This window comes from Cetorhinus maximus, chromosome 17, assembly GCF_964194155.1.
Source record: "Cetorhinus maximus chromosome 17, sCetMax3.hap1.1, whole genome shotgun sequence".
NCBI lineage: Eukaryota > Metazoa > Chordata > Chondrichthyes > Lamniformes > Cetorhinidae > Cetorhinus > Cetorhinus maximus.
In genome coordinates, this window is record NC_135895.1 from 33,681,802 (window position 1) to 33,709,406 (window position 27,605).

The window sequence follows — 27,605 nt, forward strand, 5'->3', positions numbered from 1 at the left end:
CTATGTTTTGCCATTGAAAACAGAACCAGTATCTCCATGACAAAAATCCAATGTAATGTAACAAAAAAAGATGACTGATAATTCTAGTCTTTGAGCTTCAGGACAGTTTGTCAAGTACAATGGCATATTTGATTTAAAGGTGTCCTGAAGGTGATGTTAGGAAAAAAGAGGAATGTCATGAACAAATTTAAAGTATGCTTTAATTTGACAGCCTTCTGCCTCGTGAGATGATGGCTTGCACCTTCGTGGTCAACTGTGTTAAATGTTGCCTGGTGTAGCTCAGGAGCCCCACTTTGGCATGGCAGACTCTGCCACATTTGCTGAAGGAGAAGACGACAGTAGGCTGAGAAGGTGCAGGATTCGCTGGCCCCTGTTTTCTCTGGGCTGCCTTCTCAGCCAGCTGAGATTTCCTTTTCTCCTTGCCTCTACCAATATCCCTCCAGTCAGTCCCCAAAAGATCATCGACGGCCTCCCAGTTGTCCATGTCAATGTCTGCCAACTTCATATCTCGCTCGCTGGCGTCCTTGTAGTGGAGGTGTGGATGCCCAGCAGATTGTGACACAGTGGCTAGTTCCCTATACGGAAGGTCTTTGGGTATCCGGCTGAGCCATCAACATATACTCGTACTTTAATTATGAATGTCAAATCAACTTTCAAAAGAAGTTACCATATTGAGTTATTTTATGTTGTTATCTTTTTGACTTTCACATTTGTGATATTTTTTAAATAAAACAATCTAATGTTTCCTACCCAAAAAAACTCAAAAACCTCATTTCCAAATGCACATGCCATTTGATTAACAGCATTGTGAAATTTGCAGAACATCGGAGATTGAAATGTAAATCCTTGTGAGAAATGCAAAATGGAGATCTTCGATTCTGTCAAAAAGTTACTTCCACACTGGCTGAGCAAAATACTTTGGTGTGAATCCCTTCCAACAGATGCATTTTCTCTGCAGTCAGTATGTAATTATATGTAGCTGCTCAAATAATACGGCTATCACATGGATAAGTACTAAGTCAAAGCATGTAGGATTTATTCAGATTTGGATTCTTGAATATAATTGCTTTATTGCCTTGGTTTCAAAGTATAAAAATTGTCAGTATATATTTTGCAGAAATTATGGTGTCCTAAAAGTAAAACTAAATATAGGTAACAGGAGCTGTAGCACTTTCTAACTTAAGCAGGCTGCTGTGTGAAGCAGTAGGGTGCTGATTCATAATCACAATTCTGTTGAGGGGGCGGGGGTGGAAAGAGATTACTAGAAAGGAAATGGCAAATTTATGAATATCTGCAATGAAGATGTACTTAGTGTCAGCTTTTGAAAGGCAAAAACTGCCAATTTTGCTTAGCAATGTAGGGTGACCTATAATGATATCCTGTGATCTCATTAACCCTAGTGAGCTTGTTATAACTGAAGGTTAGTATCAACCAGTTGCCAGCAAATTTCGGAATTGTTAACGTATCTGTAAGTGCGCTTTTATAAAAAGGCAGCAACTCAATGTATACTGAGCTGCCTAATGGACATATTTTTAGATGAAAACTTTTTTCGATAATAGCTTGAGGAGGGACAATATGTTGTAATGGTCAAGAAAAAAATGGAGGCTATTATAGTTTATTGTTATGTTTAGTTTATGGAAATTCTATCTCCTGTTAAATCTAAGAAATTCATAAAGGAAGAATCAGATTTTGTTAATTGATCGTACAATTGAGAAGTCAGATCCATGTTAATTTTAGTCTCGAGACTCTCAGCTATACTTCTATTCTGATAGTTTACCTCCTAGGTTGAACATACCAGGATTATAAATAACTAGAAAGAAGATTTTATCCTGGAAATTACCGTGATGTAATTCAAGCAGTGGCATACAAATACTTTATGCTATCTGATGCTTTAATGCTGGCATATTACCTGTTTGTTTTAAATGATAGGATCTCTGTTAAAACAGTGGACTGAACAATGTTATCTGAATACATTTCTATGCTAACTTCTATAACTAAATTGACCTGAATGGTGTAATATTTTTTCCAACTATAATAAACAGAACTAGATACACAATTTACAATGAAACATCTGAAACTCCAAGAACAGATGTGGTTGAGAATGTGTTTTAATGGAAAATATAACTGGTTATTAACACTGATAACATTTCTATCAACTAAGTTATTTTGCCTTTGCTTCAGTTAACATTTATTTCATCAAGTGATTCTTGTTTGATTTTCAGCCCTGAAGATTTTCCTCCACTGAAAAATGACACATTCCTCAGAGCAGCATGGGGAAAGGTGACCGACTATGTCCCTGTCTGGTGTATGAGGCAGGCAGGAAGATATCTCCCAGGTAAGGAATAGATGCATGAATCAAAGTCAATATCTGTCACTCAGAACAATGCAGGTGAGTTATCAATGTACATATACAGTATTATGATCACTGACCTAAAAGCCACAAATGAAACCCTTATCTAGTTCAACTGGACTTGATTTTTTTTGTTGAAAATCCCATAGCCTGATATAAGGCACAATCTGAAAATTCCTGTAGTGACCTTTATAACAACAATTGTGGTATAACTGGGAACCTTGCACTGAGGATGGGGTGTTTAACAAATATGGCAATTTTCAAGGTTTTCTGAACCGAGCTGAGCTATCTGAGCGAGAAATTAAGTGAAGACTTTGTACAGATAATGACAGAATATTGAAGTTCCCCCCCAAGCCACTCACCACCCTGACTTGGAAATATGTTCCATCACTGTTGCTGGGTCAAAATCCTGGAACTCCCTAACAGCACTGTGGGTGAACCTACACCACAGAGACTGCAGCAGTTCAAGAGGCAGCTCACCATCAACTTCTCAAAGGCAATTAGGGATGGGCAATAAATGCTAGCCTAGCCAGTGGCACCCACATCCTGTAAATAAATTTTTAAAAACCCTTTGAGCCCAGCTACTTTTGTATATCTATTAATAACATGTTCTAGAGTGACATTGGTGGACCTTGGGCAGCTTGTTCACTCTTGTCAAAGAGGAGGAGAAAGTGGATTCCAATATGTGAAATGCTGGGAATTGAAGGGCCAGAGCTTCCATGGAGTGGCAATCACAGTTGGGTTGCCACTCCGCTCCACTTTGCATACCTTAGTTTGAACTTCCTGGGCAATAACTGTGCAGTTCTTATTGGGGACTTCTGGGGTTGGCGGGGGGTCCTCCGGCGTATCTTCTGGGGACTTCCCGGGTACAACACCCCAGAGATTGGAATTTATGAGCTAAAATGTTAAGCTGAGGAGTAGCTTCCTTTTTGTTGTCAGAGCGTAATAAGGGTCTTAAATGCAACATTTTTTTTCTTTCTTTAAATTTGTTTGTATCGTTACAAGTTAGCACGTGGATACTGTTGGGTTATTGATTTAGCTCCTAGCCAGATTTACGTTCCCCCTGTTATTGGTCCCAACGTGGATTGTGACAACTGGTTTTTCATGTTCCTTGCCAGCTGCTTCATGCTATTCTTAACCTGGCACCAAATAGGCAACACACCCTTTGGGACACTGTCACCATTGCTGAGGACACTATCAATCTTCCTAATTATCAAATCCTTCATAGGAACATCAGAGCGGGAGTATGCCATTTGGCCCTTTTTTGAGCCTGTTCTGCCATTTGATAAGATTGTGGCTGATCTGGTTGGGTCTCAACTGCACTTTCCTGTCTGCCCCTCATAACCCTTGACTCACTTGTCTATCAATATATCTAACTCAGCCTTGAATAAATTCAAAGACCCAGCCTCCACTACTTTCACACACCAACGACCCTTTGGGAGAAAAATATTCTCCTCATCTCTGTCATAAAAGAGAGACCTCTTATTTTTGAACTGTGCCCTGTAGTTCTAGTCTCCCTCGCAAGAGGAAACCCCTTCCCAGTGTCCCATCTATCTAGTCCCCTCAAAATCTTGTATGCTTCAATACGGTCACCTCTCATTCTTCTAAATTCCAATGGGTATAGTTACAACCTCTCTATTCTCCCCATCCCTTTGAGCTGCCTCCTGCTCCACTGTACTTTGATCAGCATACTGGCTGCCTTGGCTCAGCTCCCTAGATTTCAGGCAATCCTGTTTGGTGATTAATTGACCGCTAGGTGGCGCGTAGGAACAGTCAGCATCTCCCACTGACTGCATAACTGATGCAAGGAACTAGGGAATTTCAGATAGAACGCTGGGTCCTGCTATTCCTAACCATTCTGCCTTCCCACAGCTCTTCAAATAGCTATAAAAATTGAAATGTTGAGGTGTGATAGCAATTACCTTGGAGATATTTTGGTTATTTCCTGGTGACTGAAGCCCGACTGTGGATCCTACCATGGTAGATAAGCTAATTTCTGTCCCTTCTCACAGAATTCCAAGAAACTCGAGCAACTCAGGATTTCTTCACAGCCTGTCGCACTCCAGCAATCTGCTGTGAGTTAACATTGCAGGTGAGTTAGTCAGACATTTAGCGAGGCTTAAACAAATTCTAGCTGTTGAATTTAAGAAATTGTAGAGTTTAAGCTCTAAACAATGAAAAAAATAACATGCTATTGGATTGAAGGGAAGGGGAAAACTCCCCGTATCCCCATCCTCGCCTCAAACCTTTGACGTTACTGTGACAAACAGGGAAAATGAGTTGAAAAATGAATTATTTCAGCCAAGTGTATGACGCAGTATCTTTAAAACATTTTGCACCATTGTACTTGCCTTTGGGAGCATGGACAACTATCACCCATTGCTCAGTGAAAGCACTATAATCCCTTCAGGATGTAAATGTGTTGGAAGCAGTTCAGAGAAGGTTTACCACACTAATACCTGGAATGGGTGGGTTGTCTTATGGGGAAAGGCTGGACAGGCTAGGCTTCTATCTGCTCGAGTTTAGAAGAGTGAAAGGCAACTTTATTGAAACATATAAGATCCCGAGGGGTCTTGGCAGGGTGGATGTGGAGAGGGTGTTTCCTCTTTTGGAAGAATCTAGAACTAGGGGTCACTGTTTAAAAATAAGAGATTGCCCATTTAAAACTGAGATGAGGCAAACTCTTTTCACTCAGAGGATCGTGAGTCTTTGGAACTCTCATTCTGAACAGGTGGTTAAAGCAGAGTCTTTGAAAATTTAAGGCTGAGGTGGATAGATTCTTGGTAAGCAAGAAGATCTTGGTGATCAGCAGCAGATGGGATGCAGATTTCAGGTTACCATCAGATCAGTCATGATCTTACTAAATAGCGGAGCAGACTCAAGGGGCTGAATGGTTTACTCCTGCTCCTTGTTCATACGTACAGTCAAAAGTCGTGGCGTCAAGTCAAACTCTAGGGTCTTGAGCACAAAATCTAGGCTGGCACTTCAGTACAGTACTGATGGACTGCCGCATTGCTAGAGGTGCACACTTTCAGATGAGACATTAAACAGACTGTCTGCCCCTTCAGGTATATGATAAATATCCCATGGCACTATTTGATGAAGACCAGTAATATTCTCCTGTCTGACCAATATTTATTGCTCAATCAACATTTCTCAAATGATCTGGTTTTTATTTCATCCGTGCCTGCATTAGCTTGCTGTTTGGCTGCTGTATTTCCTACATTACAATGGTGATTACATTTCAAAAAGAGTACTCTATTGGCTGGAAGATGTTTTGGGATGTCCTGAGATCATGAAAGCCACAATATAAATGCAAGTTCTTATTTTAAAATGTTATCTCCTCATTGTTCGGTTTGTGTTACTGTTCATTTTGGGGAGGGGAAAGATTAAGATTCCAAGTGACTGTGCCACCTTGTCCTTTGTAATTTCTTGTTTTAGGTTAGTTTGTTGTCATCAGACTTGGTAGGAACAGGTAAAACTAACTATTATGTGCAGTCTGACCATATTAATCACAAAAACAGACTGGTCATTTACTCTCACCTTAAACTAGGATTTCTGATCTTACTCTTAATGCAGAATCTAATTCTATTATGTTCCTGTGATCATCCTTCAATTTTAGGTTGTGTGCACCATTAAACTATAATCAGAGTCTCTTTCCAATTTACTATTTTCAGCCCCTCAGACGGTTCCCATTGGATGCTGCTATCATTTTCTCTGACATTCTAGTGATACCTCAGGTATGGCACATGGGTGCTTATTTCTTTATAGAATGAGTGCTTTTGTACATTTGTTGAAAGTGATCATGCTGTGTTGAGGTTTTCAGATGATCTAGTTTTTTTGTTTGTCTTCTGTTTGTGAATAATCTGATTCTATCTCGGTTTAAACTGCCCCTAACTGAAGCATGGCAATTTTCCCACAGGAAATATATCTCTGTTGCAACAATGGATCCTGTTTGTGTGCTTTATCCCCTAGTCATCTGTAATTCAGTACATTGCTGACCTGAAAGATATCTCATATATTCAGTGAGATTTTATTTCTGTTAATTGCGTTGCTACTTGTGTTGCTCGAGTTGGCACAAGGATTAAAGAGCAGTTTTCACAATGCGAGAGAGTATGGTTAAACCATGCTACCATTTGCAGATGATAAACACTGCCTTAGGTTTACAGAGCAGCCATTTCACCTGAGCAACTACTTATATACCACTACTGAAGTGAAACATCAGACTTTCTGTGAATGAGGTATGATGAAGGCTTGAGTCAAGTGTGTGACTCTGTCGAGTGGATTTTGGCACAAGATGAGATTGAGTCTTTGAATAATGGCTAAGCTAGTGGAGAGAAATTTTGGCTTCCAGTTGCTAAGGTTTCACAAAGCTAAAATGTGACTGCATCTGTTTATGATGACAAATATAGGTAAAGCTTTTCCTTTATCTGAATTTTTTCAAATAATGAAACACGTGAAAAAAAATCTTTTTAAGGCACTGGGGATGGAGGTTACCATGGTTCCTGACAAAGGTCCAATGTTTCCAGAACCGCTGACGGAGCCTGTGGATCTTGTCAAGTTGCAGGAGAATGTGGATGTTACCCAGGAACTGGCATACGTGTTCCAGGCTATAATGTTGACTCGCTATGAACTGAAGGGAAAAGTCCCTCTTATCGGCTTCTCGGGCGCCCCGGTATGTTGGCGAAATATTCGGATGTCACTGGCATTTTAATTTAAACCAAGTCTACATAGTGAAGAGTACAGACATTAAATGACACCATCTAAAGTAGGTTTGATGTTCCTGCCGGTGTGCACTTGCAGAATTTACAAACGATTATAAAAAGTAAAGCTTATCACATAGCAGTTAACTTTTAAAGTTCCATATTCCTTTTGTTTTGTGAAATATTGTCTCCACTTCCTGCATGTCATGTTTTACTGTGGGTCCAACCAATTACAGTCACAAGATTAACAGATTTCTATCACTTAGGTTAAAAATAAAGTCTATTTTTCCGAGTTGGTGTCCAATTGACTACTGCTGAAAACTCAACTCAACTGGAATATATAACATACTACAGATTGGTAGAACATAAGTTCTCACAATACTTTCCCAGCCTTGCCCATACCATTGGGGTAAGGTTTCTGTTACTTTGTGCAGTCCTGTAACCATTTTTAAGTGCAAGGGAAAAGCCCTGGGTAATTTAATGTTTTTTCTCTTGCCTTTCACTAATGGTGGCTATTGTTTAATATTTATTTCCCCCTTTCAGTGGACTTTAATGGCTTATATGATCGAAGGACGTGGCTCGATTACAATGGCTAAAGCAAAACGTTGGCTGTACCAGTACCCGGAGGCCAGTCATAAGCTGCTGAAAACTCTAACTAATGTAATCGTTGATTATCTGGTGGGGCAAGTAACATCAGGTGCTCAGGTAACAAATGGTACTAACTTCTTAACAAAATCATTAAACTTCAGTCATTTCAGACATTTTCTCCTGTAAAGATCTTTGCCTCACACTAAATGAGGGGGGCTGTGGAGTATCTGTTGTTCTTGTACAGGAATTGATTGAAGATTTAGGGAGAGCCTAATATTCTCCTGCCCCGATCTAAAAACCAGGAATAATGAAACCTAACTGTAGTTTGCTTCCCACACAGAAACAGAAATACCTGGAAAAACTCAGCAGGTCTGGCAGCATCGGTGGAGAAGAGCACAGTTGATGTTTCGAGTCCTCATGACCCTTCAACAGAACTAAGTAAAAATAGGAAAGGGGTGAAATATAAGCTGGTTTAAGGGGGGGCGGGTTTGTCGGGACAAGAAGCCAGTAATAGGTGGAAATAACCAAAAGATGTCACAGACAAAGGGACAAAGAGGTGTTGAAGGTGGTGATATCTAAAGGAATGTGCTAATTAAGAGTAGAAAGCAGGACAGACAAGGTACAGATAGCTCTAGTGGGGGTGGGATGAAGGAATACTAAAAAGGCTAAAAGGTAGAGATAAACAATGGGTGGAAATACATTTAAAAATAATGGAAATTGGTGGGAAAAGAAAAATCTATATAAATTATTGGAAAAAACAAAAAGGAGGGGGAAGAAACAGAAAGGGGGTGGGGTTGGAGGAGAGAGTTCATGATCTAAAGTTGTTGAACTCAATATTCAGTCCGGAAGGCTGTAAAGTGCCTAGTCGGAAGATGAGGTGCTGTTCCTCCGGTTTGCGTTGGGCTTCACTGGAACAATGCAGCAAGCCAAGGACAGACGTGTGGGCATGAGAGCAGGGTGGAGTGTTGAAATGGCAAGCGACAGGGAGGTCTGGGTCATGCTTGCGGACTGACCGAAGGTGTTCTGCAAAGCGGTCACCCACTCTGCGTTTGGTCTCTCCAATGTAGAGGAAACCGCATTGGGAGCAACGAATGCAGTAGACTAAGTTGAGGGAACTGCAAGTGAAATGCTGCTTCACTTGAAAGGAGTTTTTGGGCCCTTGGACGGTGAGGAGAGAGGAAGTGAAGGGGCAGGTGTTGCATCTTCTGTGGTTGCATGGGAAGGTGCCGTGGGAGGGGGTTGAGGAGTAGGGGGTGATGGAGGAGTGGACCAGGGTGTCACGGAGGGAACGATCCCTACGGAATGCCGCCGGGGCGGGTGAAGGGAAGATGTGTTTGGTGGTGACATCATGCTGGAGTTGACGGAAATGGCGGAAGATGATCCTTTGAATGTGGAGGCTGGTGGGGTGATAAGTGAGTACAAGGGGAACCCTATCATGTTTCTGGGAGGGAGGAGAAGGCGTGAGGGCGGATGCGCGGAAGATGGGCTGGACACGGTTGAGGGCCCTGTCAACGACCGTGGGTGGAAAACCTCGGTTAAGGAAGACGGAGGACATGTCGGAGGAACTGTTTTTGAAAGTGGCATCATCAGAACAGATGCGAAGGAACTGAGAGAATGGGATGGAGTCCTTACAGGAAGTGGGGTGTGAGGAGCTGTAGTCGAGGTAGCTGTGGGAGTCAGTAGGCTTGTAATGGATATTAGTGGACAGTCTATCACCAGAAATTGAGACAGAGGTCAAGGAAGGGAAGGGAAGGGAAGTGTCAGAGATGGACCATGTGAAAATGATGGAGGGGTGGAGATTGGAAGCAAAATTAATAAATTTTTCCAGGTCCCGACGAGAGCATGAAGCAGCACCAAAGTAATCATCGATGTACCGGAGAAAGAGTTGTGGGAGGGGGCCGGAGTAGGACTGGAACAAAGAATGTTCCACATACCCCATAAAGAGACAGGCATAGCTGGGGCCCATGCAGGTACCCATAGCCACACCTTTTATTTGGAGGAAGTGAGAAGAGTTAAAGGAGAAATTGTTCAGTGTGAGAACAAGTTCAGCCAGACGGAGGAGAGTAGTGGTGGATGGGGATTGTTCGGGCCTCTGTTCAAGGAAGAAGCTAAGGGCCCTCAGACCATCCTGGTGGGGGATGGAGGTGTAGAGGGATTGGACGTCCATGGTGAAGAGGAGGCGGTTGGGGCAAAGGAACTGGAAATTGTTGATATGACGTAGGGTGTCAGAGGAATCGTGGATGTAGGTGGGAAGGGACTGGACAAGGGGAGAGAGAAGGGAGTCAAGGTAACGAGAAATGAGTTCCGTGGGGCAGGAACAGGCTGACACGATCGGTCTGCCGGGACAGCCCTGTTTGTGGATTTTGGGTAGGAGGTAGAAGCGGGCCGTCCGACGTTGGGTGACTATCAGGTTGGAAGCTGTGGAAGGAAGATCTCCAGAGGAGATGAGGTCAGTGACAGTCCTGGAAACAATAGCTTGATGTTCAGTGGTGGGGTCATGGTCCAGGGAGAGGTAGGAGGAAGTTTGCTTCCCATTTTTAACTTTAGCAGGGCAGAACCAGCAGTACTGCAGAAACGCCACTGGGTGGCAGCACTCCACTTACTCATGAAGGTTGTGGGATCTTTCAGCAGTTAAAGCAGCATTGCTGCACATTGAGAGGTGTGAAACAGCCTAAGAACATGGCCAGTCAGCTTTGAAAACTGTACTTACAAATCTCAATGTTGGTCCCTGGGAAGAAAGCTTATGTCAAAGTCGTGACCAGTGCACTGTGATTCTTGTGTTTAATCTTTGATCATTTTTTAAAACTTTTTATTGGATACAGTATGTAATATAACATAATCGTGCATCTTTGTTTAAAAACCTGGTGAACTGACATGTTTATCATTTGCAGCCACAGCACCCTTAGCCCACATATCTATATTCCTTGGGTGTTTGATCCCAATAGTGCCACACTGGTGGCACTATATTTGATTGTTCCTTTTGCTATTCTCTGAAGTTAGACCATTTAGTACGTGAATCAAAGTCTTAACAGAGAAAAATGCTGCAGCCATTGGTCCAAATCTTCCAGTCTCTGGATCGTTGGAGGCCCAACATATGTTTGAAATGTGTGTTGGGACCCTGTGGAAGTCCTGATGCGCTGACCTACATGAGAATTGCCTGGGGAATTTTCACCTTCTGATGTTCCTGCTCCCCAAGACCCTCCACAAATGTTTTTGGCTTTGAGATAGAGTTGGAGACTTCAGACAGTTCCGTGGTACTTCGCTGAAGAGTTACCCAGGAAATGTTAGACTGATTAAAACCTAGACTAACTCCTGGGTTACTACAGAACTGACCCCCTGCCCCAACAAACTCACCACCCTCCCAACCTGACCTGACTACCCCCCCCACCCAGACCCAGCTGCCACCTCTCACACCTCCAGGTCAAAATCCTGGAGATCTCTCCCTAACAGCACTGTGGGCGTACCAGCACATGGACTACAGCGATTCAAGAAGGCAGCTCACCACCACCTTCTCAAGGGCAATTAGGGAGGGCTAATAAATGCTGGCCTAGCCAGTGACACCCATACCCCGTAAAATGAATTTTTAAAAAAACACCTACCACTCTACCCACCCCCTACTCACTCATCGACTCACCAATACACTAACATTCAAACTGGACCTTTTAAACTTACCATACAGCAGCTAGTGCCTTAAAAAAGGTATGTGTGCTGTCTCTTTCTCTCTCTCTCTCTCTCTCTCTTTCCCCCCCCCCCGCCACCTCTGCAATGGTACTTTCTAAGAGATGCTGTGCTTCACGTTTCTGGCAGAGCCGTGCTCAGAAGGTCAGAAATGTGGAGCAGCATCGGATTGGGGGAGTGTTCGAGTGGAGTGGCAATCTGACAACGATTGCTGCTCCTCGGAAGATCCAGGCCATTAATCTCTCGTAAAGGAGCAGTAGTTGTTAATTGGTTGAATCACTAATACTGGCCCCAACAATCTTAGGAGATTTTTGAAAATATATTACTTTGGTGCTTTGCATTATACGTTGTCTAATAGACAGTGTTTGATACACTGGGATGTATTCTTCAGTAAATGCGGTTCTGCGTACATGAAACAAATACCAAGCAGAAGAAAGTGAGTTTTTCATAGTTACATATGACCAGCCCAAGGGCTGCTTCAGGAACTAGTATTGGTTTTTACTACTACAAAAACAGAAAATGCTGGAAAAATTCAGCAGGCCTAATAGCATGTGTGGAGAGAAAAACAGAGTTAATGCTTCAAGTCCGCATGACTTCTCTTCAGAGCTGAAGAAGAGTCATACGGACTCGAAGTGTTAACTCTGTTTCTCGCTCCACACATGCTGTCAGACCTGCTGAGTTTTTCCAGCATTTTGTTTTTGTTTCAGATTTCCAGCATCCGCAGTATTTTGTTTTTATCTTGGTTTTTACTGTTTGGCTACATGTAGAGCTGAGTTGATGTCTTACCAATCATTTTAATTGAATTGCTACAATGCTGTGAGTCTCCAAAGGCAGGTGAATTGAGGAATGTATGTGTCATGTTAACCTGGGTTAACTGGGGATATTTACCAGTCTGAGTCAGCTTCTGGCTAACGATCAAAATTTATTTAGAATGTCTCCTAGTTCGTTATTAGTGAGTACCTTTTTTTTTTGGGCGGGCTATTTTTGAAGAACTCTGGGAAGAATTACTTTGTGGGCTGAACTGTGTTTAGGATGAGGCCTGGGTGTTTTAAAAACATAAATAGGAGAAGTAGGCTATACAGCATTTCCAGCATTTTCTGTTTTTATTTCAGATTTCCAGTGTCTGCGGTGTTTTGCTTTCATCTTAGTGGTTGATCTGATTTTGGCCTCAACACTATCTTCCTGCTGGTTCCCATAACTCCTGACTCCCATGTAGTTCAAAAATCTGTATCTCGGTCTTGAATTTATTCAGTGTTCAATAGCTCCGCTCTCACAGCTCTCTGGGATAGAAAATTCCAAAAATTCATGACCCTCTGAGTTTTCTGCATATTTTGATCCAACCTGGATTGGGAAGAGGCTCAGATGTTTTCTCTAAGTCCTGATCCAATCTGGAAATTTGCAGTCATATTGTTCAGGCCTCGTGGAAATCCCTGATCTACTATCAAAGTAGTAGTTCTGTACTCCAGCAAACTAGCTGCCTCCAGCCCACTAACTAATGCACCAGGTTGATAAATATGCCTATCACAAGATGATCTGCAGAGAGGCAGCTCTGGCTGATTCAAGGACCTGAAAGACCAAAAAATTCTCGACTTGATCCTTGGTAAATGCTGATAGCTGCTGTCAAATGTGGCAGTAGTGCTACAGTTACAACTCCAGTCAAGGCTGCTGCAGGAGGTGCCCCAGGCGAGACTTCAGCCTTCCCCACGGACCCCCCCCCCCCCCCCCCCCCCCCAACCATTCTTAACTTCCAAAAATGAATATTGTGCATTAGCATGAATAAAAATTCTGCATTTATAATTAGGTACATGAAAAAGGAGAATATTACTGATTGTACATTCTCATTGTTCTACACTTTTTACAGATTATGTACTACAAGAAACACACATTATAATGTGTAATATGACTCACATGATGTAATAGTGTATGTTCTTGCAACAGTTACTAGATACTTTTATGTGCAATTTACACAATCGATGATCATTACGGTAGAGCGGGCTACATTATCTCGCTCTTGCGCGCTCTCGGTTCCAACCTCCTCCAGCTAACGTGCAACTGCAAACCTGCCGCCTCCCTGGATTCATTCAACTTTTCCAACCTGTTCAAGCGCTGTGTGTTCATGAGAAGCTGTGACAGAACAGGCAATTCCTTCAAACACAACCACACCACACACAACCTAGCCATGCCAAAAGTTTATGACACAACTCCATCTCCACATTTTACTCTTGTGCTGTTTGAATCCCTTTTACCTTATATAACAATAAGCAGAACTTGCTTGATTTACCATTAATGGTCCCTCAAATTTAATCCAGTTTTTTGGTGGCTCAACCGCCTCCCCCAAATTTTGTTTTTCGAGGCAACCACCTAATTTGCCTCATGGTTGCACTGGCCCTGGCTCCAGTACCTCTGGACTAAAAGCGATTAATCATATTTCATGCTCTTAATTCACATCTTAGCGACCTCTGCAGGATGGTGTAGGTACATGAACATCAGATAAGAACATGAGCTTGATTGTGCATTGTTTTTGGCTCCTGGTACACCAGCATCTTGACTTTAATATTCTCATCCTTGTTTTTGAATCCCTCCATGATCTTGTGCCTCCCTATCTCTGTAATTTTCTTCAGCCTCACAACCCTTCAGGATATCAGCACTCCTCTAATTCTGGCAGCTTGTGCATTTCCATTTATAATTTGTGACCATGCCTTCAGTTACCTTCACCCCAAGCCCAGGAATTCCCTCCCTGAACCTCTTCCCCCTCTCTACCTTACTTTCCTTCATTAAGACACTCCTTAAAACCTACCTCTTTGACCAAGCTTTTGGTCATCTGACCTGATCTCTCATTATGTTATGCGATGTCATACTTTGTTTTATAATGCTCCTGTGAAGCATCTTGGGACATTTTACTGTGTTAAAGGTACAATATAACTATAAGTTGTTGTTGCATTCTACGAGTAACTGGCCTGTCGACACACAACATCTAACCTTGTGCATGAAGAGTTAACATGTACTGCCTAGTGTGGTACTGGGGCTATAGGGAACAAAGGACTAAAGTTCAAGGCCCAATTCAATCAGCTGATTTCACTAAGGATAATAGTTAAGTGGCTCTGATTGGACTTTATCTCCCTAGCCCAGAGAAGTCATCAGTCAGGGTAGCTGCTCACTGCAGACTGATGTCTAGTGACAATGGCTGCCTAGTGTGTATGTGCAACATGGTGGGGAATTCACTATAATTCATAGAAAATACCCTGCTGGTGCTCACTGTCCTTTACCTATTTGATGTGGCACAACCTTGATATTCAAAAGTTTTGTTTTGTTACTTAGCAAAACCAGTGAGACATGGATATACATTTAGTGGAGGTTGGAAGGTTATAAATCGCACAATAATTTCTAACTAGTGTTACAATATCTTTTAATAGGGGTAACCAGAATTGGCCTGAGAGTTTTTAATGTATAAAAATCAATTTTGTTCTTTTTACCTATGGAGTTCCTTGTCTTTCTCTCTTTACAGGCACTGCAGGTGTTTGAATCTCATGCTGGACATCTTGGAAGTGAGCAGTTCACTGAGTTTTCCCTGGCATACCTCAGAGAGATCGCCCACCGAGTGAAGGAAAAACTGAAGGTTTTGGGCCTAGATCAAGTGCCAATGGTAAGATTCTTATCTATCTTGTACCATCTGCAGGAGACAAATATTGGCATGTCCTCCTTTGCTTTTGTTAAATCCCATTTTCTTATTTCTACCTGACTCGGCCATTAAAGAATATCTTCAACACTTCACTGCGCTTGGTACGTTACTTGACATAATTCTTTTGCTCTTTAAATATGTAATATTGGCAAAAATAATCCAATTACTGAGAGCATCAGTATGATTTCACGGAACAATCCATAACCAACATTGCTCAGTCACATTTCCTTCCGCTATCTCTCTCCTTCTTCGGAAGACCCTTTATTAGTCATTCTAGTCTACTGCCTGGGTTGGTTAAAAATTTACTTTTAGTTTGATTATTTTCAGCCTGGTTTTGGCATCTAATCTTTAGTACAGTGTAAATTGAGTGTCAAATGCATAGGTTATGCTGCCATGTAGAATTTGATCTCTTGTGTACCTTTGTATAGCCAACCTAAATCATCAGCATTGAGCAAATGTTGATAAACAAACCTATCTCACCAAACACCAACTGCATTCCGTTCAAGTGTGTTTTGCAAATGACATTCCCCCACCACCCCAATTCCATAATAAAGTTAGAATTAAGGCATCTCGCCCTACCCACTTGTTCAGTAACTGGACTAAAGGTTTTTATTTATCGTCCAAACTTTCCTACCTTGGAAAGGATGAACATGTACCAGGCAATGTTTCTACAGGCACACTGATAGCACTTCAGTAAGTCGCCAGCCAGATATCCCTCATGTTTTATCCTAGACTAAGAATGTCAGCTTTCACCAGCGTGCATGCACTTTTCAGCAGGGCTGCTTAGCCTGAGTGTAATTTGTGGTTTGGGACTTTATTAATCTGAACATACATTTAATAGCGTACTTGCCCGTTGACCATCAGAAGTCTTTTAAGAGGAAATGCAAATACTGGTCACGGTGAATGAAATTGGGCATATTTCTCTCTGGGATGAAAGATGGGGAACTGAATTTTATCATTTGCAGTACCTTCTCTTTTGCTCTGCCTTGCCTGAAACAACCTCTATGCAAAAACCAAAATTTTAAACCACTTAAGTGAAGGTTCCCTATTAAAATGAGCAGTCCAGTTCTGAATGCTTGAGTCTGCCCATGTCTCTTTTTGCCCAGACAGCTGCTTTTGATTTCATTTAAATTTATAAAACACTATTAGTTAATCCCATGAGGCAGTGCAGAGTAATCTATCTTCTTGATTTGAAATTCCTCAGCAATTGGCTTTTCTTCCCTTTTTTCCTTCTTGCATCTTTACATATACATAAGATGACCCTGGCACCCCTAAAACAGTTTGGAACTCCTCATTTAAATGAGAGCACTGATGTAAAACCCAATAACAATATCAAAATCTCATCTGCACAGATGGGCTGTCACACGAAAACCAGCTGACACAATGCTTCTTACAATTTAAAAATAAAAAGTTTTTTTTAAATGAGTAAGGGGAATAAGCTCTCTCACATAATAGAAAATTGGATTGAATTCGTATCTTAACATTAAACTTGTATTTGGAAGACATAATGAACAGATCTGCGAAGCTATAATTTCTCAGGATTGACGTGCTGCTACAACATTGAGCAAGCCTTGCAGAGTCGGCAGGATTTCGTGATAGGAGAGGATTTTTTTAAACCAGCATCACGAAGGCTTGAAACTGCAGCAAGAAATCTGAGTCTTATTAGCATTATCTTTATAGTGTTTCCATTTCTTCAGCGCAATACTTAAAGCTATCGTATTTAATTTTTTTTTAAAAAGCTGAAAAATTTAGCTTACTTTGATCCCCTCTTCCGATCCATGGAACTTTTCAATGCTTGTGCTGCTTCAGTGACACTGTTGAGATTAGGATCTTGTGTTATTGTGGGACAGGGGAGAGGAATTACAGGGACTGGCTAAAGTTTGGAACCTACCAAAGCTCTCAACAGCATGCTCTTCTGAGAAGTTTATCATGATGTTCATTGGCAAGCTTTGCAGGAGTGGATGGTAATATTAGAGGAGAGTATGGAGGGATATGAAATTCTTCCATTTAACAATTGGCAGGAGTAATTGTGGTTCAAGTGAAGATAAAAGATCATTTTGTGTAATATTTCTGATGACGCCCTTGGTTCCTTTTTGATGGCCTGAGTCAGGAAGTATTATTCATAGGCCTCGTTCATGACGTAATTGAAATGGAAATTTGTGGTGTCAAGAGGAGTCTTACACAAAGCCAACTCGGGAAATTCTTTCCAACTGTTCATAGGCGATCAAATGAACTCCAGGAGTCTGCAACTTGCTTATTGTCTGAAATCCTGCCTTCCTGCTATGATATAGTTTTCCAAAAGTTGCACATTATCAACTCTTGAATTCTGTCTCATCCACATCTAGCCTTACACTCTACTTCCTCAATTTAAATGAATGCTTCCTACTTCTACTCAACTTCTTCACCTCAAAACTATCTATGCACTTGTATTCTATAATGTATCCTTCATTTTAAAAGGGTGAATCAGATCCCCTCTCAGACTATGTCCCTCCAGTGAATCCAAACCAAGACACACAGCCTGTCCATATAGCTCAATGCATTTAGGAACTGGATCATCCCAATTTCCCTTCTCTTTACCTTCTCCAGAGTCAACATATCTTGCTTGAGGGGATGGTATCAAAAGGATGCATCAAAACCCTAATATACTGAATGACCTGGCCAACACAGTCAGGCTGGATTCTGTTTTTGCTGCAACCACCTGACACTGAGCTTAGCAATGGGATAACTCCCATCGCCTTTAAATGATACCTCAGTGGGTTGAGGTGCTAAATAACCTACTCCTGTTCCCATACTAGTCCATGTTATATTCTGAACCTAAATTGTGAACCCTTCGTGCATAACTACACACTTAAAGACATACTCCACTCTTGGGTCTACTTCTTACATTCTATCAAGATTTGGTTGTAATTTACAGCACAACTTGGTATCATCTGTGAATTTAATGACTATTGAATTTGCTCTGCTTCACATAATTAGAAAACCTGATATATGGGAAGAGACTCTGTACCGAACTCTGAGGTATCACACTAGTGATGAGACTCCAATAGGAAGATGCCCCACTTGAAATCACTCCTTGCCTGTAGTCCTAATGCCAATTGGTCATCTATCTCAAATATTCCCCTTGACATCATGAAACTTAATTTTAGCACTTCTCAAAAGCTTTTGAAAATTCACTTGTGGTAACTTCAAACAACTAGATAAAGTTTACCAAACATGACCACTGCTTTCTGAAGTGAATCTCCCATCATGCCTGAGCATTCTTGTTAATCATGAATAGCATCCCTAATAATGCTTTCTGTTTAATTCCTGATCAATGTATAGTTTTCAGGTAATGATTTTAATCCCTTCTTAAACCACCATTCCATTAGATCATGGCTGATTGGCACCTCACCGTCTTTGATTCACACCCCTTGTATCATAAAAATCTGCTGATCTCCATCTTGAAAATTTCAAATGACTCGGGGCCTGCAGCCTTTTGCAAGAGGGAATGCCACATTTCCACTACAATTTGTTGAAAAAGTGCACTTTTATTACACCCCTGAATAGCCTCACTCTAATTTTAAGAATGTGACCCCTTGTTCTGGATTCCCCTACCAGAGGAAATGGCTTCCCTATATGCTGTCTCAAATCTGTTGAGTATTTTAAATAGGGGAACTATACACATACTCATCCAATCATCCATCACTTCCTGCTCTTCATTGAAGTACTGAGAATATTTACTAAGACATCACCATCATCCTCAGCCATTTCTATCAAACCCTAGCATAAACTAAATTTAGCCTTGGTGTTTTCTCTACGTTGAGCTTCTTAACTTAGATCTTGAGAGGTGTAGGCAATTCATTTGAATTTTAGTTTTATTTACTACAAGAGGAAAGTTGAGCCCTCTTGAAATTAAAAACCATCCATAATTCTGTTCAAATCATCCTGCAACAGTCTATATTTGTTCTCTAACTAAACTCTGATTCCTAATGTCAGCAAAACGTGCATTGCCATAGTTTTATCTATATACAACTATCTAGGTCCAGGTTAGCTTGCCTAATATTTCTTTTCGTTCACATCCATGAACAATTGTGAAAAACATGGTAATAAAAAGCAGCTGTGAGATTTTGGGGATGAGGTACCTATCAGATTTAAGACCATAAGACATGAAGCAGAAATTAGGCCATTCGGCCCATCGAGTCTGCTCCGCCATTCAATCATGGCTGATAAGTTTCTCAACCCCATTCTCCTGCCTTCTCCCCGTAACCTTTGATCCCCTTACCAATCAAGAACCTATCTATCTCCGTCTTAAATACACTCAATCACCTGGCCTCCACAGCCTTCTGTGGCAATGAATTCCATAGATTCACCACTCTCTGGCCAAAGAAGTTTCTCCTCATCTCTGTCCTAAAACGTCTTCCCTTTACTCTGAGGCTGTGCCCTCGGGTCCTAGTCTCTCCTACTAATGGAAACATCTTCCCCACGTCCACTCTATCCAGGCCTTTCAGTATTCTGTAAGTTTCAATCAGATCCCCCCTCATCCTTCTAAACTCCATCGAGTATAGACCCAGAGTCCTCAAACGTTCCTCATATGTTAAGCCTTTCATTCCTGGAATCATTCTCGTGAACCTCCTCTGGACCCTCTCCAGGGCCAGCCTTCCTGAGATACGGGGTCCAAAATTGCTCACAATATTCTAAATGTGGTCTGACCAGAGCCTTATAAAGCCTCAACAGCACATCCCTGCTTTTATATTCTAGTCCCCTCAAAATAAATGCCAACACTTCATTTGCCTTCCTAACTACCGACTCAACCTGCAAGTTAACCTTAAGAGAATCCTGGACTAGGACTCCCAAGTCCCTTTGCACTCCAGATTTCTGAATTATCTCCCCATTTAGAAAATAGTCTATGCCTCTTCTTCCTACCAAAGTGCATGACCTCACACTTCCCCACGTTGTATTCCATCTGCCACTTCTTTGCCCATTCTCCTAACCTATCCAAATCCTTCTGCAGCCTCCCCGCCTCCTCAATACTACCTGTCCCTCCACCTATCTTTGTATCATCTGCAAACTTAGCCAGGATGCCCTCAGTTCCTTCATCTAGATCATTAATGTATAAAGTGAAAAGTTGTGGTCCCAACACTGACCCCTGCGGAACTCCACTAGTCACCGGCCGCCATCCTGAGAAGGACCCCCTTATCCCCACTCTCTGCCTCCTGCCAGACAGCCAATCTTCTATCCATGCTAGTACCTTGCCTCTAACACCATGGGCTCTTATCTTACTGAGCAGCCTCCTGTGCGGCACCTTGTCAAAGGCCTTCTGGAATTCCAAGTAGATAACATCCATTGGCTCTCCTTTGTCTAACCTACTCGGTACGTCCTCAAAGAATTCTAACAGATTTGTCAGGCATGACCTCCCCTTGAGCCATGCTGACTTTGCCCTATTTTACCATGCACTTCCAAGTATTCTGAAATCTCATCCTTAATAATGGACTCTAAAATCTTACCAACGACCGAGGTCAGGCTAATCGGCCTGTAATTTCCCGTCTTTTGCCTCTCTCCCTTCTTAAACAGGGCGGTTATATTAGCGATTTCCCAGTCCTCTGGGACCCTCCCTGACTCCAGTGATTCCTGAAAGATCACCACTAACGCCTCCACTATCTCTTCAGCTATCTCCTTCAGAACTTTGGGGTGTAATCCATCTGGTCCAGGTGATTTATCCACCTTCAGACCTTTCAGTTATCCTAGCACCTTCTCCTTGGTAATGGCCACCATACTCACCTCTGCCCCCCGACTCTCTTGAACTTTGGGGATGTTACTCATATCTTCCACCGTGAAGACTGACGCCAAGTACCTATTCAGTTCCTCCGCCATTTCTTTGTTCCCCACTACAACTTCTCCAGCGTTATTTTCCAGCGGCCCAATGTCCCCTTTTGCCTCTCTCTTACCCTTTTATATATCTAAAAAACTCTTGCAATCTTCTTTTATATTACTGGCTAGTTTACCCTCATATTTAATCTTCTCCTTCCTTATTTCTTTTTTAGTTGTCCTTTGTTGGTCTTTGTAGGCTTCCCAATCCCCTGGTTTCCCACTGCTCTTCGCCGCATTGTAAGCTTTCTCTTTAGCTTTTATGCTGTCCCTGAGTTCCCTTGTCAGCCATGGTTGCCTCGTCCTACCTTTAGTATGCTCCTTCTTCCTAGTGATGAATTTTTGCTGTGTCTCCCAAATTACTCCCAGAAACTCCTGCATTGCTGTTCCACTGTCTTTCCTGCTAGGCTCATCTCCCAGTCAATTCTGGCCAGCTCCTCCCTCATGCCTCTGTAGTTGCCTTTATTCAACTGTAATACCATTACATCTGATTCCAGCTTTTTCCTCACAAATCGCAGGGTAAATTCTATCATATTATGGTCACTTCCTCCTAAGGGTTCCTTCACCTTAAGCTCCCTTATCAAATCTGCCTCATTACACATCACTAAATCTAGAATTGCCTGTTCCCTAGTGGGCTCCACCACAAGCTGCTCCAAAAAGCCATCTCGTAGACATTCCACAAATTCCTTTTCTTGGGATCCACTACCAACCTGATCTTCCCAGTCTACCTGCATATTGAAATCCCCCATGATCACCGTAACCTTGCCTTTCTTACACGCCTTTTCTATCTCCTGGTGTATCTTGTGCCCCACATCCTGACTACTGTCCGGAGGCCTGTATATAACTCCCATTATGGTTTTTTCACCTTTGCGATTCCTCAACTCTACCCACACAGGTTCTACATCATCTGACCCTACGTCGTTTCTTGCTATCGATTTAACTTCATTTCTTACTAACAAAGCAACCCCACCCCCTCAGCCAACCTGCCTATCTTTTCGATAGGATGTATATCCTTGGATATTTAGCTCCCAGTCCTGATCCCCTTGCAGCCATGTCTCCATGATGCCCACCACATCATACCTGCCAATTTCAATCTGCGCCACAAGCTCATTTACCTTATTTCGTATACTGCGTGCATTCAAATACAACACCTTCAGTCCTGTATTTCCCGTCCCCTTTCTCATTGTCGTCCCTTTATCTGATGTGCTTGAAGTTAGATTCCTAGCCCTTTCCAAACACTCTGTCCTATTTTGTGTTCTGGAGAATTTAATAGCCTCTCCTGGGCTCTCCTTTCTTTTCAGTTTTTTCATAATTTTCTGTGACGTTGAATCCACCCCCCCACATGCTAACCTGCAGCTTTGTTTCCCATTAGTCATACTTCTTGGAGTTTTACTCTTTCCCCCCCCACTTTCTAGTTTAAAGCCCTGTTGACCACCCTATTTACATTTTCGCTAGAACATTGGTCCCAGATTGGTTCAGGTGGAGACCGTCCCAACGGTACAGATCCCTCCTGTTCCAATACTGATGCCAGTGCCCCATGAAATGGAACCCCTCTTTCCCGCACCACTCCTTTAGCCACGTGTTTACTTCCCTTATTCTCGCGTCCCTATGCCAATTTGCACGTGGCTGAGGTAATAATCCGGAGATTATAACCCTTGAGGACCTGTTCTTTAATTTAGTTCCTAGTTCCCGATAATCCCCAAACAGGTCCTCTTTCCTAGTCTTACCTATGTTATTTGTCCCGACGTGGACCACAACAACTGGATCCTCCCCCTCCCTCTCCAACATCCTTTCAAGCTGGTCAAGAGATGTTCCTCACCCTGGCACCGGGCAGGCAACATACCATGCGGGACTCTCGATCCTGCTTACAAAGGATGCTATCAATTCCCCTAATTATAGAATCCCCTACAACTACCACTTGTCTTTTTGCTCCCCCCTCTTGAATGGCCTCCTGTGCCACGGTGCCGTGGTCAGCTGGCTCATCCTTCCTACAGCTCTGCTCCTCATCCACACAGGGAGCAAGTACCTCGTACCTGCTGGACAAGGTCAAGAGCTGAGGCTCCTCTTTTCCTGAACACAGGATCCCTCTACCTGTCTCACTTGCAGTCACACCCTGCTGACCCTGACCACTGACCGAATTTGAGGTACTTAATCTACTGGGTGTGACCGCCTCCTGAAACTTCCAGGTAACTCTCCCCCTCCCGGATGTGCCGCTTCTTTGTTTATTTATACTTGTTTTTGTTTTTTTTCCTTCCAACTTATCTTGCACCTTCACTCAGCACAGCAGGCTTTTAAGATGCACACCCCATATCTACCACTGTATGGTACGTAGGGAGGGGGTGCAGATATATATTGAGTGGAGTCTAAGGTGGGTGAGGTATTTTCCCACTTTGAGATGCGGACAGGCTTTGTATGTCGTTTTGTTATTTTAATTTCCTGCAGTTTTAAAAAAAATCTTTTCCATTGTTTTTCATTGCCCCATTTGACTGTTTCCACACCCTTCTGTTCTGAGATTGCATTTATATACTAGTTTTTACCTTTTGCCATCAACACTGTTTTCTGGTAATTTAACACATTAACACTTACTGGATTCCATTTCCTGATCCTTCATTTTAACCTAATGTTTCCTTTCCCTCTTTTATTTTGTTTTTATCTTCCAGAATATAGCCAAATCTGTCTCTTCTTTTGACTGATGCTGGCCTGCTATTTATTTCCAGATTTCCCCTTTCTTTTGTTCTCTGGAGTCTGTATGTTTTTCTCCCTTTTCAGGACAATTTACCCACTCTGTTAAACTAAGGCTGCTTTCCCATGCTTTCCATTTGACCTAGTTATCAAGCATATGTGGTATTTAAATGGATTGAGATTCAGGGAGCGGCTGATGCAGAGCGTTGATCCTTCCATCTCTGCAACTTGAGTTCAGCACAAACTAATTAGTGAAATAGCTCCTCCTTTTTGATGTTAGTGAAATGATTATGGAATGAGTTTGGAGCAGTTTCAGCTCAAGTCTTAGTGTAGTCCTAAAATGTCCATGTTTTGCCAGCAGTAAATGACAGTAATAAGGCGACAGGAGGAAAGATTCTTTTAATGTAATGAGTGGTTAGGATTTGGAATGCACTTCCTGATAGGATGGTGGATGCAACTTCAATAGTAGCCTTCAAAAGGGAATTGGATAAATACTTGGAGAAAAATTTGCAGGGAAAGAATGAGGGAATGAGATTAACTTGATTGTTGTACAAAAGAGTCGGCACAGACTCGATAAGCCGAATGGCCCCCTTCTGTGATATTCATTTTCTGAATGATTGGTTGGTGTGTGATTGTGCATTAGGGAACCTTGTCTAGGAATTAGACAGGGTAAAGGAAGCTTTAATCTGTATTTTAGCTCATCTTGTGCTTAACTGGCTGAAAGAACCTCAATCACCAAAACGGCCCAGTTTTAAATGATGGAATTTTTGGCCCCAGATAATGACCTGATTTTTCTTCTTTGTCTTGCTGATATCTCAGCCATCCCACTTGACCTTTAAGTAGCTGACAGAACTACTTTGCACAGAAGGTCCATCCTTGCGAGACGTAGCTATAAATACAGCAGGCATCTCCAGAGAAGGGAAATCAGCCAAAAGGAGTAGATCAATTAAAGTGCTAGGAAGTTACTGAGTGAGCTTTTCAAGCATTCCCCAGTGATATTTTTTTTTGAGTATACATGCAGAACAAATGGTCTTGCAGCTGCTTTCACTTAACTCCTTTGAGGACCATTGTGGTATATCTGAGCCAAAAATAAAACCCAAGCTTAAGATTTAAAAACCTTTAGGACATATCCCACTGTAGAATTTCCCAGTAATCCAGCCACAGGCTATTATCAACATTTGTTTTTAACTTCCTGTAATGACATCCCTAAATCGTTAATCTCCCATTGTAAGTGTGCATCATTGAAGCTCAACAAATTAGCTGTTGGAGCCTGGATGAAGATGACTGTTAGCACAAAAACTGAATAAAACAACCACGAAATATTCACAGTAGTATTATTATTTGGAAAAAATACTGCTGATAGCCAGTTGAAAAACAATGAGATTGGAGGATAGTTTTACATACTTGGGCTTCCCTCTTGCAGTTGGACATTTTCTGCATCCATAATTAGATTACAGACTTGAATTCACTCTCAGCCATTCATTCGGTGTCTCTTCATATCTATTCAGTGTAGAATCTTTCTATGATCAACTGAAGGTTATTTCTCAAGTTTCAAACCAACACTGATGACTTTTTGAATCATCTTGGATAAATGGCATTACATGGTAAGAAAACACTGCATTGACAGGATCCATCTTGATAACTGCTGCAGGCTCAAAAGTTAAAAACAAATTTGGGGGGACAAAAGTGCATAAAATTGAGGCAGTATACACCATTAATGTATAACTAATATCCCAGAGTGATTGCAAAACTATAATCTAATTTAAGAGTTCAGGTGTTATATTAAAGCAATTGAGCTTTGCTCTTATAGTTTGCAATGCCATCTGAACCTCTATTTAGATTGCAGTCTTGCAATTATTTCCATTATCTAATCTGTATTTGATTCACTTCAATACTATGATTCACTGCAATACCATGAACAAAATTGAAGAGATGTAAAATATGCTTTTCAGTTTTCTTGTTGAAATTCTATAAAGAAAATTTCCATAATGTTGTTATAAGCAGGATGCAACTGTTGAATGGGATTGGTTATTGGGCTGCTGTTTGTGGAGTTAACATAATGTAAGAAATGGGATCAGGAGTAGGCCCCTTGAGCCTGTTTTTCCCCATTCAGTACAATCATGGCTGACATCTGCCACAACTCCAATTTTCTGCCCGCTCTCCATAATCCCTCGATTCCCTGTGAGACCAAAAATCTGTCTATCTCAGCCTTGAGAATGCTCAATGATGGAGCATCCACAATCCTGTTGGGCAGAGAATTCAGAACCCTTTGAGTGAAATTTATCCTTATCTCAGTCCTAAAGCCTTATCCTGAGACTGTGTTCCGGATTCCCCAGCTAGAGGAAACAATCTGTGTCTACTCTGTCAAGACCCTTCAGGATCCTGTATGCTTCAATAAGATCACCTCTTGTTCTTCTACAGTTAGAAGTATAGGCCCAATCACAGAATTGTTACAGTGTAGAAGGAGGCCATTCAACCCATCATGTCTGCACCGGCTCTCTTGAGCATTTTAACTTAGTGCCAATCTCCTGCTTTTTCCCCGTAACCCTGCACATTGTTTCTATTTAAATGATCATTCAATGCCCTCTTGAATGCCTCAGTTGAACCTGCCGCCACCACACTTCCAGGCAAAGCATTCCAAACCCTAACTACTTGCTGTGTGAAGAAGTTTTTTCTCACCTTGCATTTGCTTCTTTTGCAAAACACTTCAAAAATGTGCCCTCTGGTTCTCGATCGGTTTACGAGTGGGAACGGTTTCTCCCTATCTACTCTGTACAGGTCCCTCATTATTTTGAAAACCTCTATCAAGTAAGTTTTTAAATCCTCGTTAACCATGAAAAATACAGTCTTAAGCTGTCAGTTTTTTTTTTAAATCCCCCTGTTGGACTGCTTTGATTGACAGACCATTTGTGGTAGGTTAGAAAAAACATTTCAACTTGTTCATGAAGTTTCAATAGAGGTGTTTGTCAACGTTTCCCAAGGCCTATTATGATGTCATTATGAATGCGTGGCCAAGTTTCAAAAGCTACAGTTATTTCAGCAGGGCTTCTGAGTTCACAGTTTGACAGTTTAAAGAGGTAATTAAAGGATTAGCTATGTTTGATTTGGGGTCTGAATGGAAATTTGTTTTTAAAAGAGATTAAACATTTGAAACCCATTCAAAACTTCTAAACCTCATGAATGGGTTTTTTTCCCCTTCACTAGCAAGTGTGTAGGAGTGAGAACTGTATTGTGTTAGTTTATTTTTTCATCTCCATGTTTCCTGAGGTCTGCCCATGGTGGATACTGGGTGAGTGGCTATGGAAGTGACATGAGGGGTATGGAGTGTGGGTGGAGGCCATGAGTTGGTGGGGAGAGTGAGAGCGATGAGGCCTAGAGGGTCTAACAACAACTACAACTTGGATGAAGTCCCAGAGAACAGGGGTGGACCTTCTAAGCAGCCTGCCTTGGTACTTATCTACTCCTGTAATTGCTTAGGATCTGCTTCTGGGATTAGTGAGCATGATCCCACCCCTACATCCCCGGAGCAAAAATTTGGCCTAACGGGGCCCTTTAAACTGAGGTGGGTTTGGAAATTTCCTAACTCGAGTAGCAAGAATCCGGCCCTTAATGTTTCCATTTCCTCCTCTCATGCGCTTACATTCTTACTTGCTTCATCATTTGTAAAAATGTATATAAAATATTTATACGGTCATATCTCCCCTCCAGAGAAGTACTTTTCCCTCTCTGGTCCTAGCCTGTCTATAATTCTCCTTTTACTTTTAATATTATAAAGACCCATATTATGTTCTCTGAGATTATCTCCTGGCCTTTCTTCACGTTACCTTTCTAATCTTTCTTTTCATTTCCCCACTATATTCTCTATGTCTCTCAATATTTTCTTTAGTATTACTTTCCCTAATTTTCAAATCCAATACTATCTGGCTACTGTGGCTTCAGTGGAAATGTAGTGGAAGCTCCATTTATGCATATAAATGGGATTTCCACCAACACTACTGACAAAATTAAGGTGGCTGTGTGGGAGCTGCTGCAAGGGAGTTCCTGATCATAATGATCTACATAAGTCTTGGATTCATTCCGA

General features: G+C 41.8%; 1 protein-coding gene across 1 annotated transcript in view; it reads left to right on the forward strand.

Moving 5' to 3' along the window:
- The window catches only part of urod (uroporphyrinogen decarboxylase), a 58,677-nt gene that overhangs the window by 3,025 nt on the left and 28,047 nt on the right, over positions 1-27,605 (forward strand). Inside the window, exons 2-7 of the mRNA XM_078560961.1 lie at positions 2,223-2,335; positions 4,363-4,442; positions 6,028-6,090; positions 6,828-7,025; positions 7,597-7,758; positions 14,825-14,962. Coding sequence (XP_078417087.1) covers positions 2,223-2,335; positions 4,363-4,442; positions 6,028-6,090; positions 6,828-7,025; positions 7,597-7,758; positions 14,825-14,962 — 754 coding nt within the window. The remainder of the gene's footprint in view (positions 1-2,222; positions 2,336-4,362; positions 4,443-6,027; positions 6,091-6,827; positions 7,026-7,596; positions 7,759-14,824; positions 14,963-27,605) is intronic.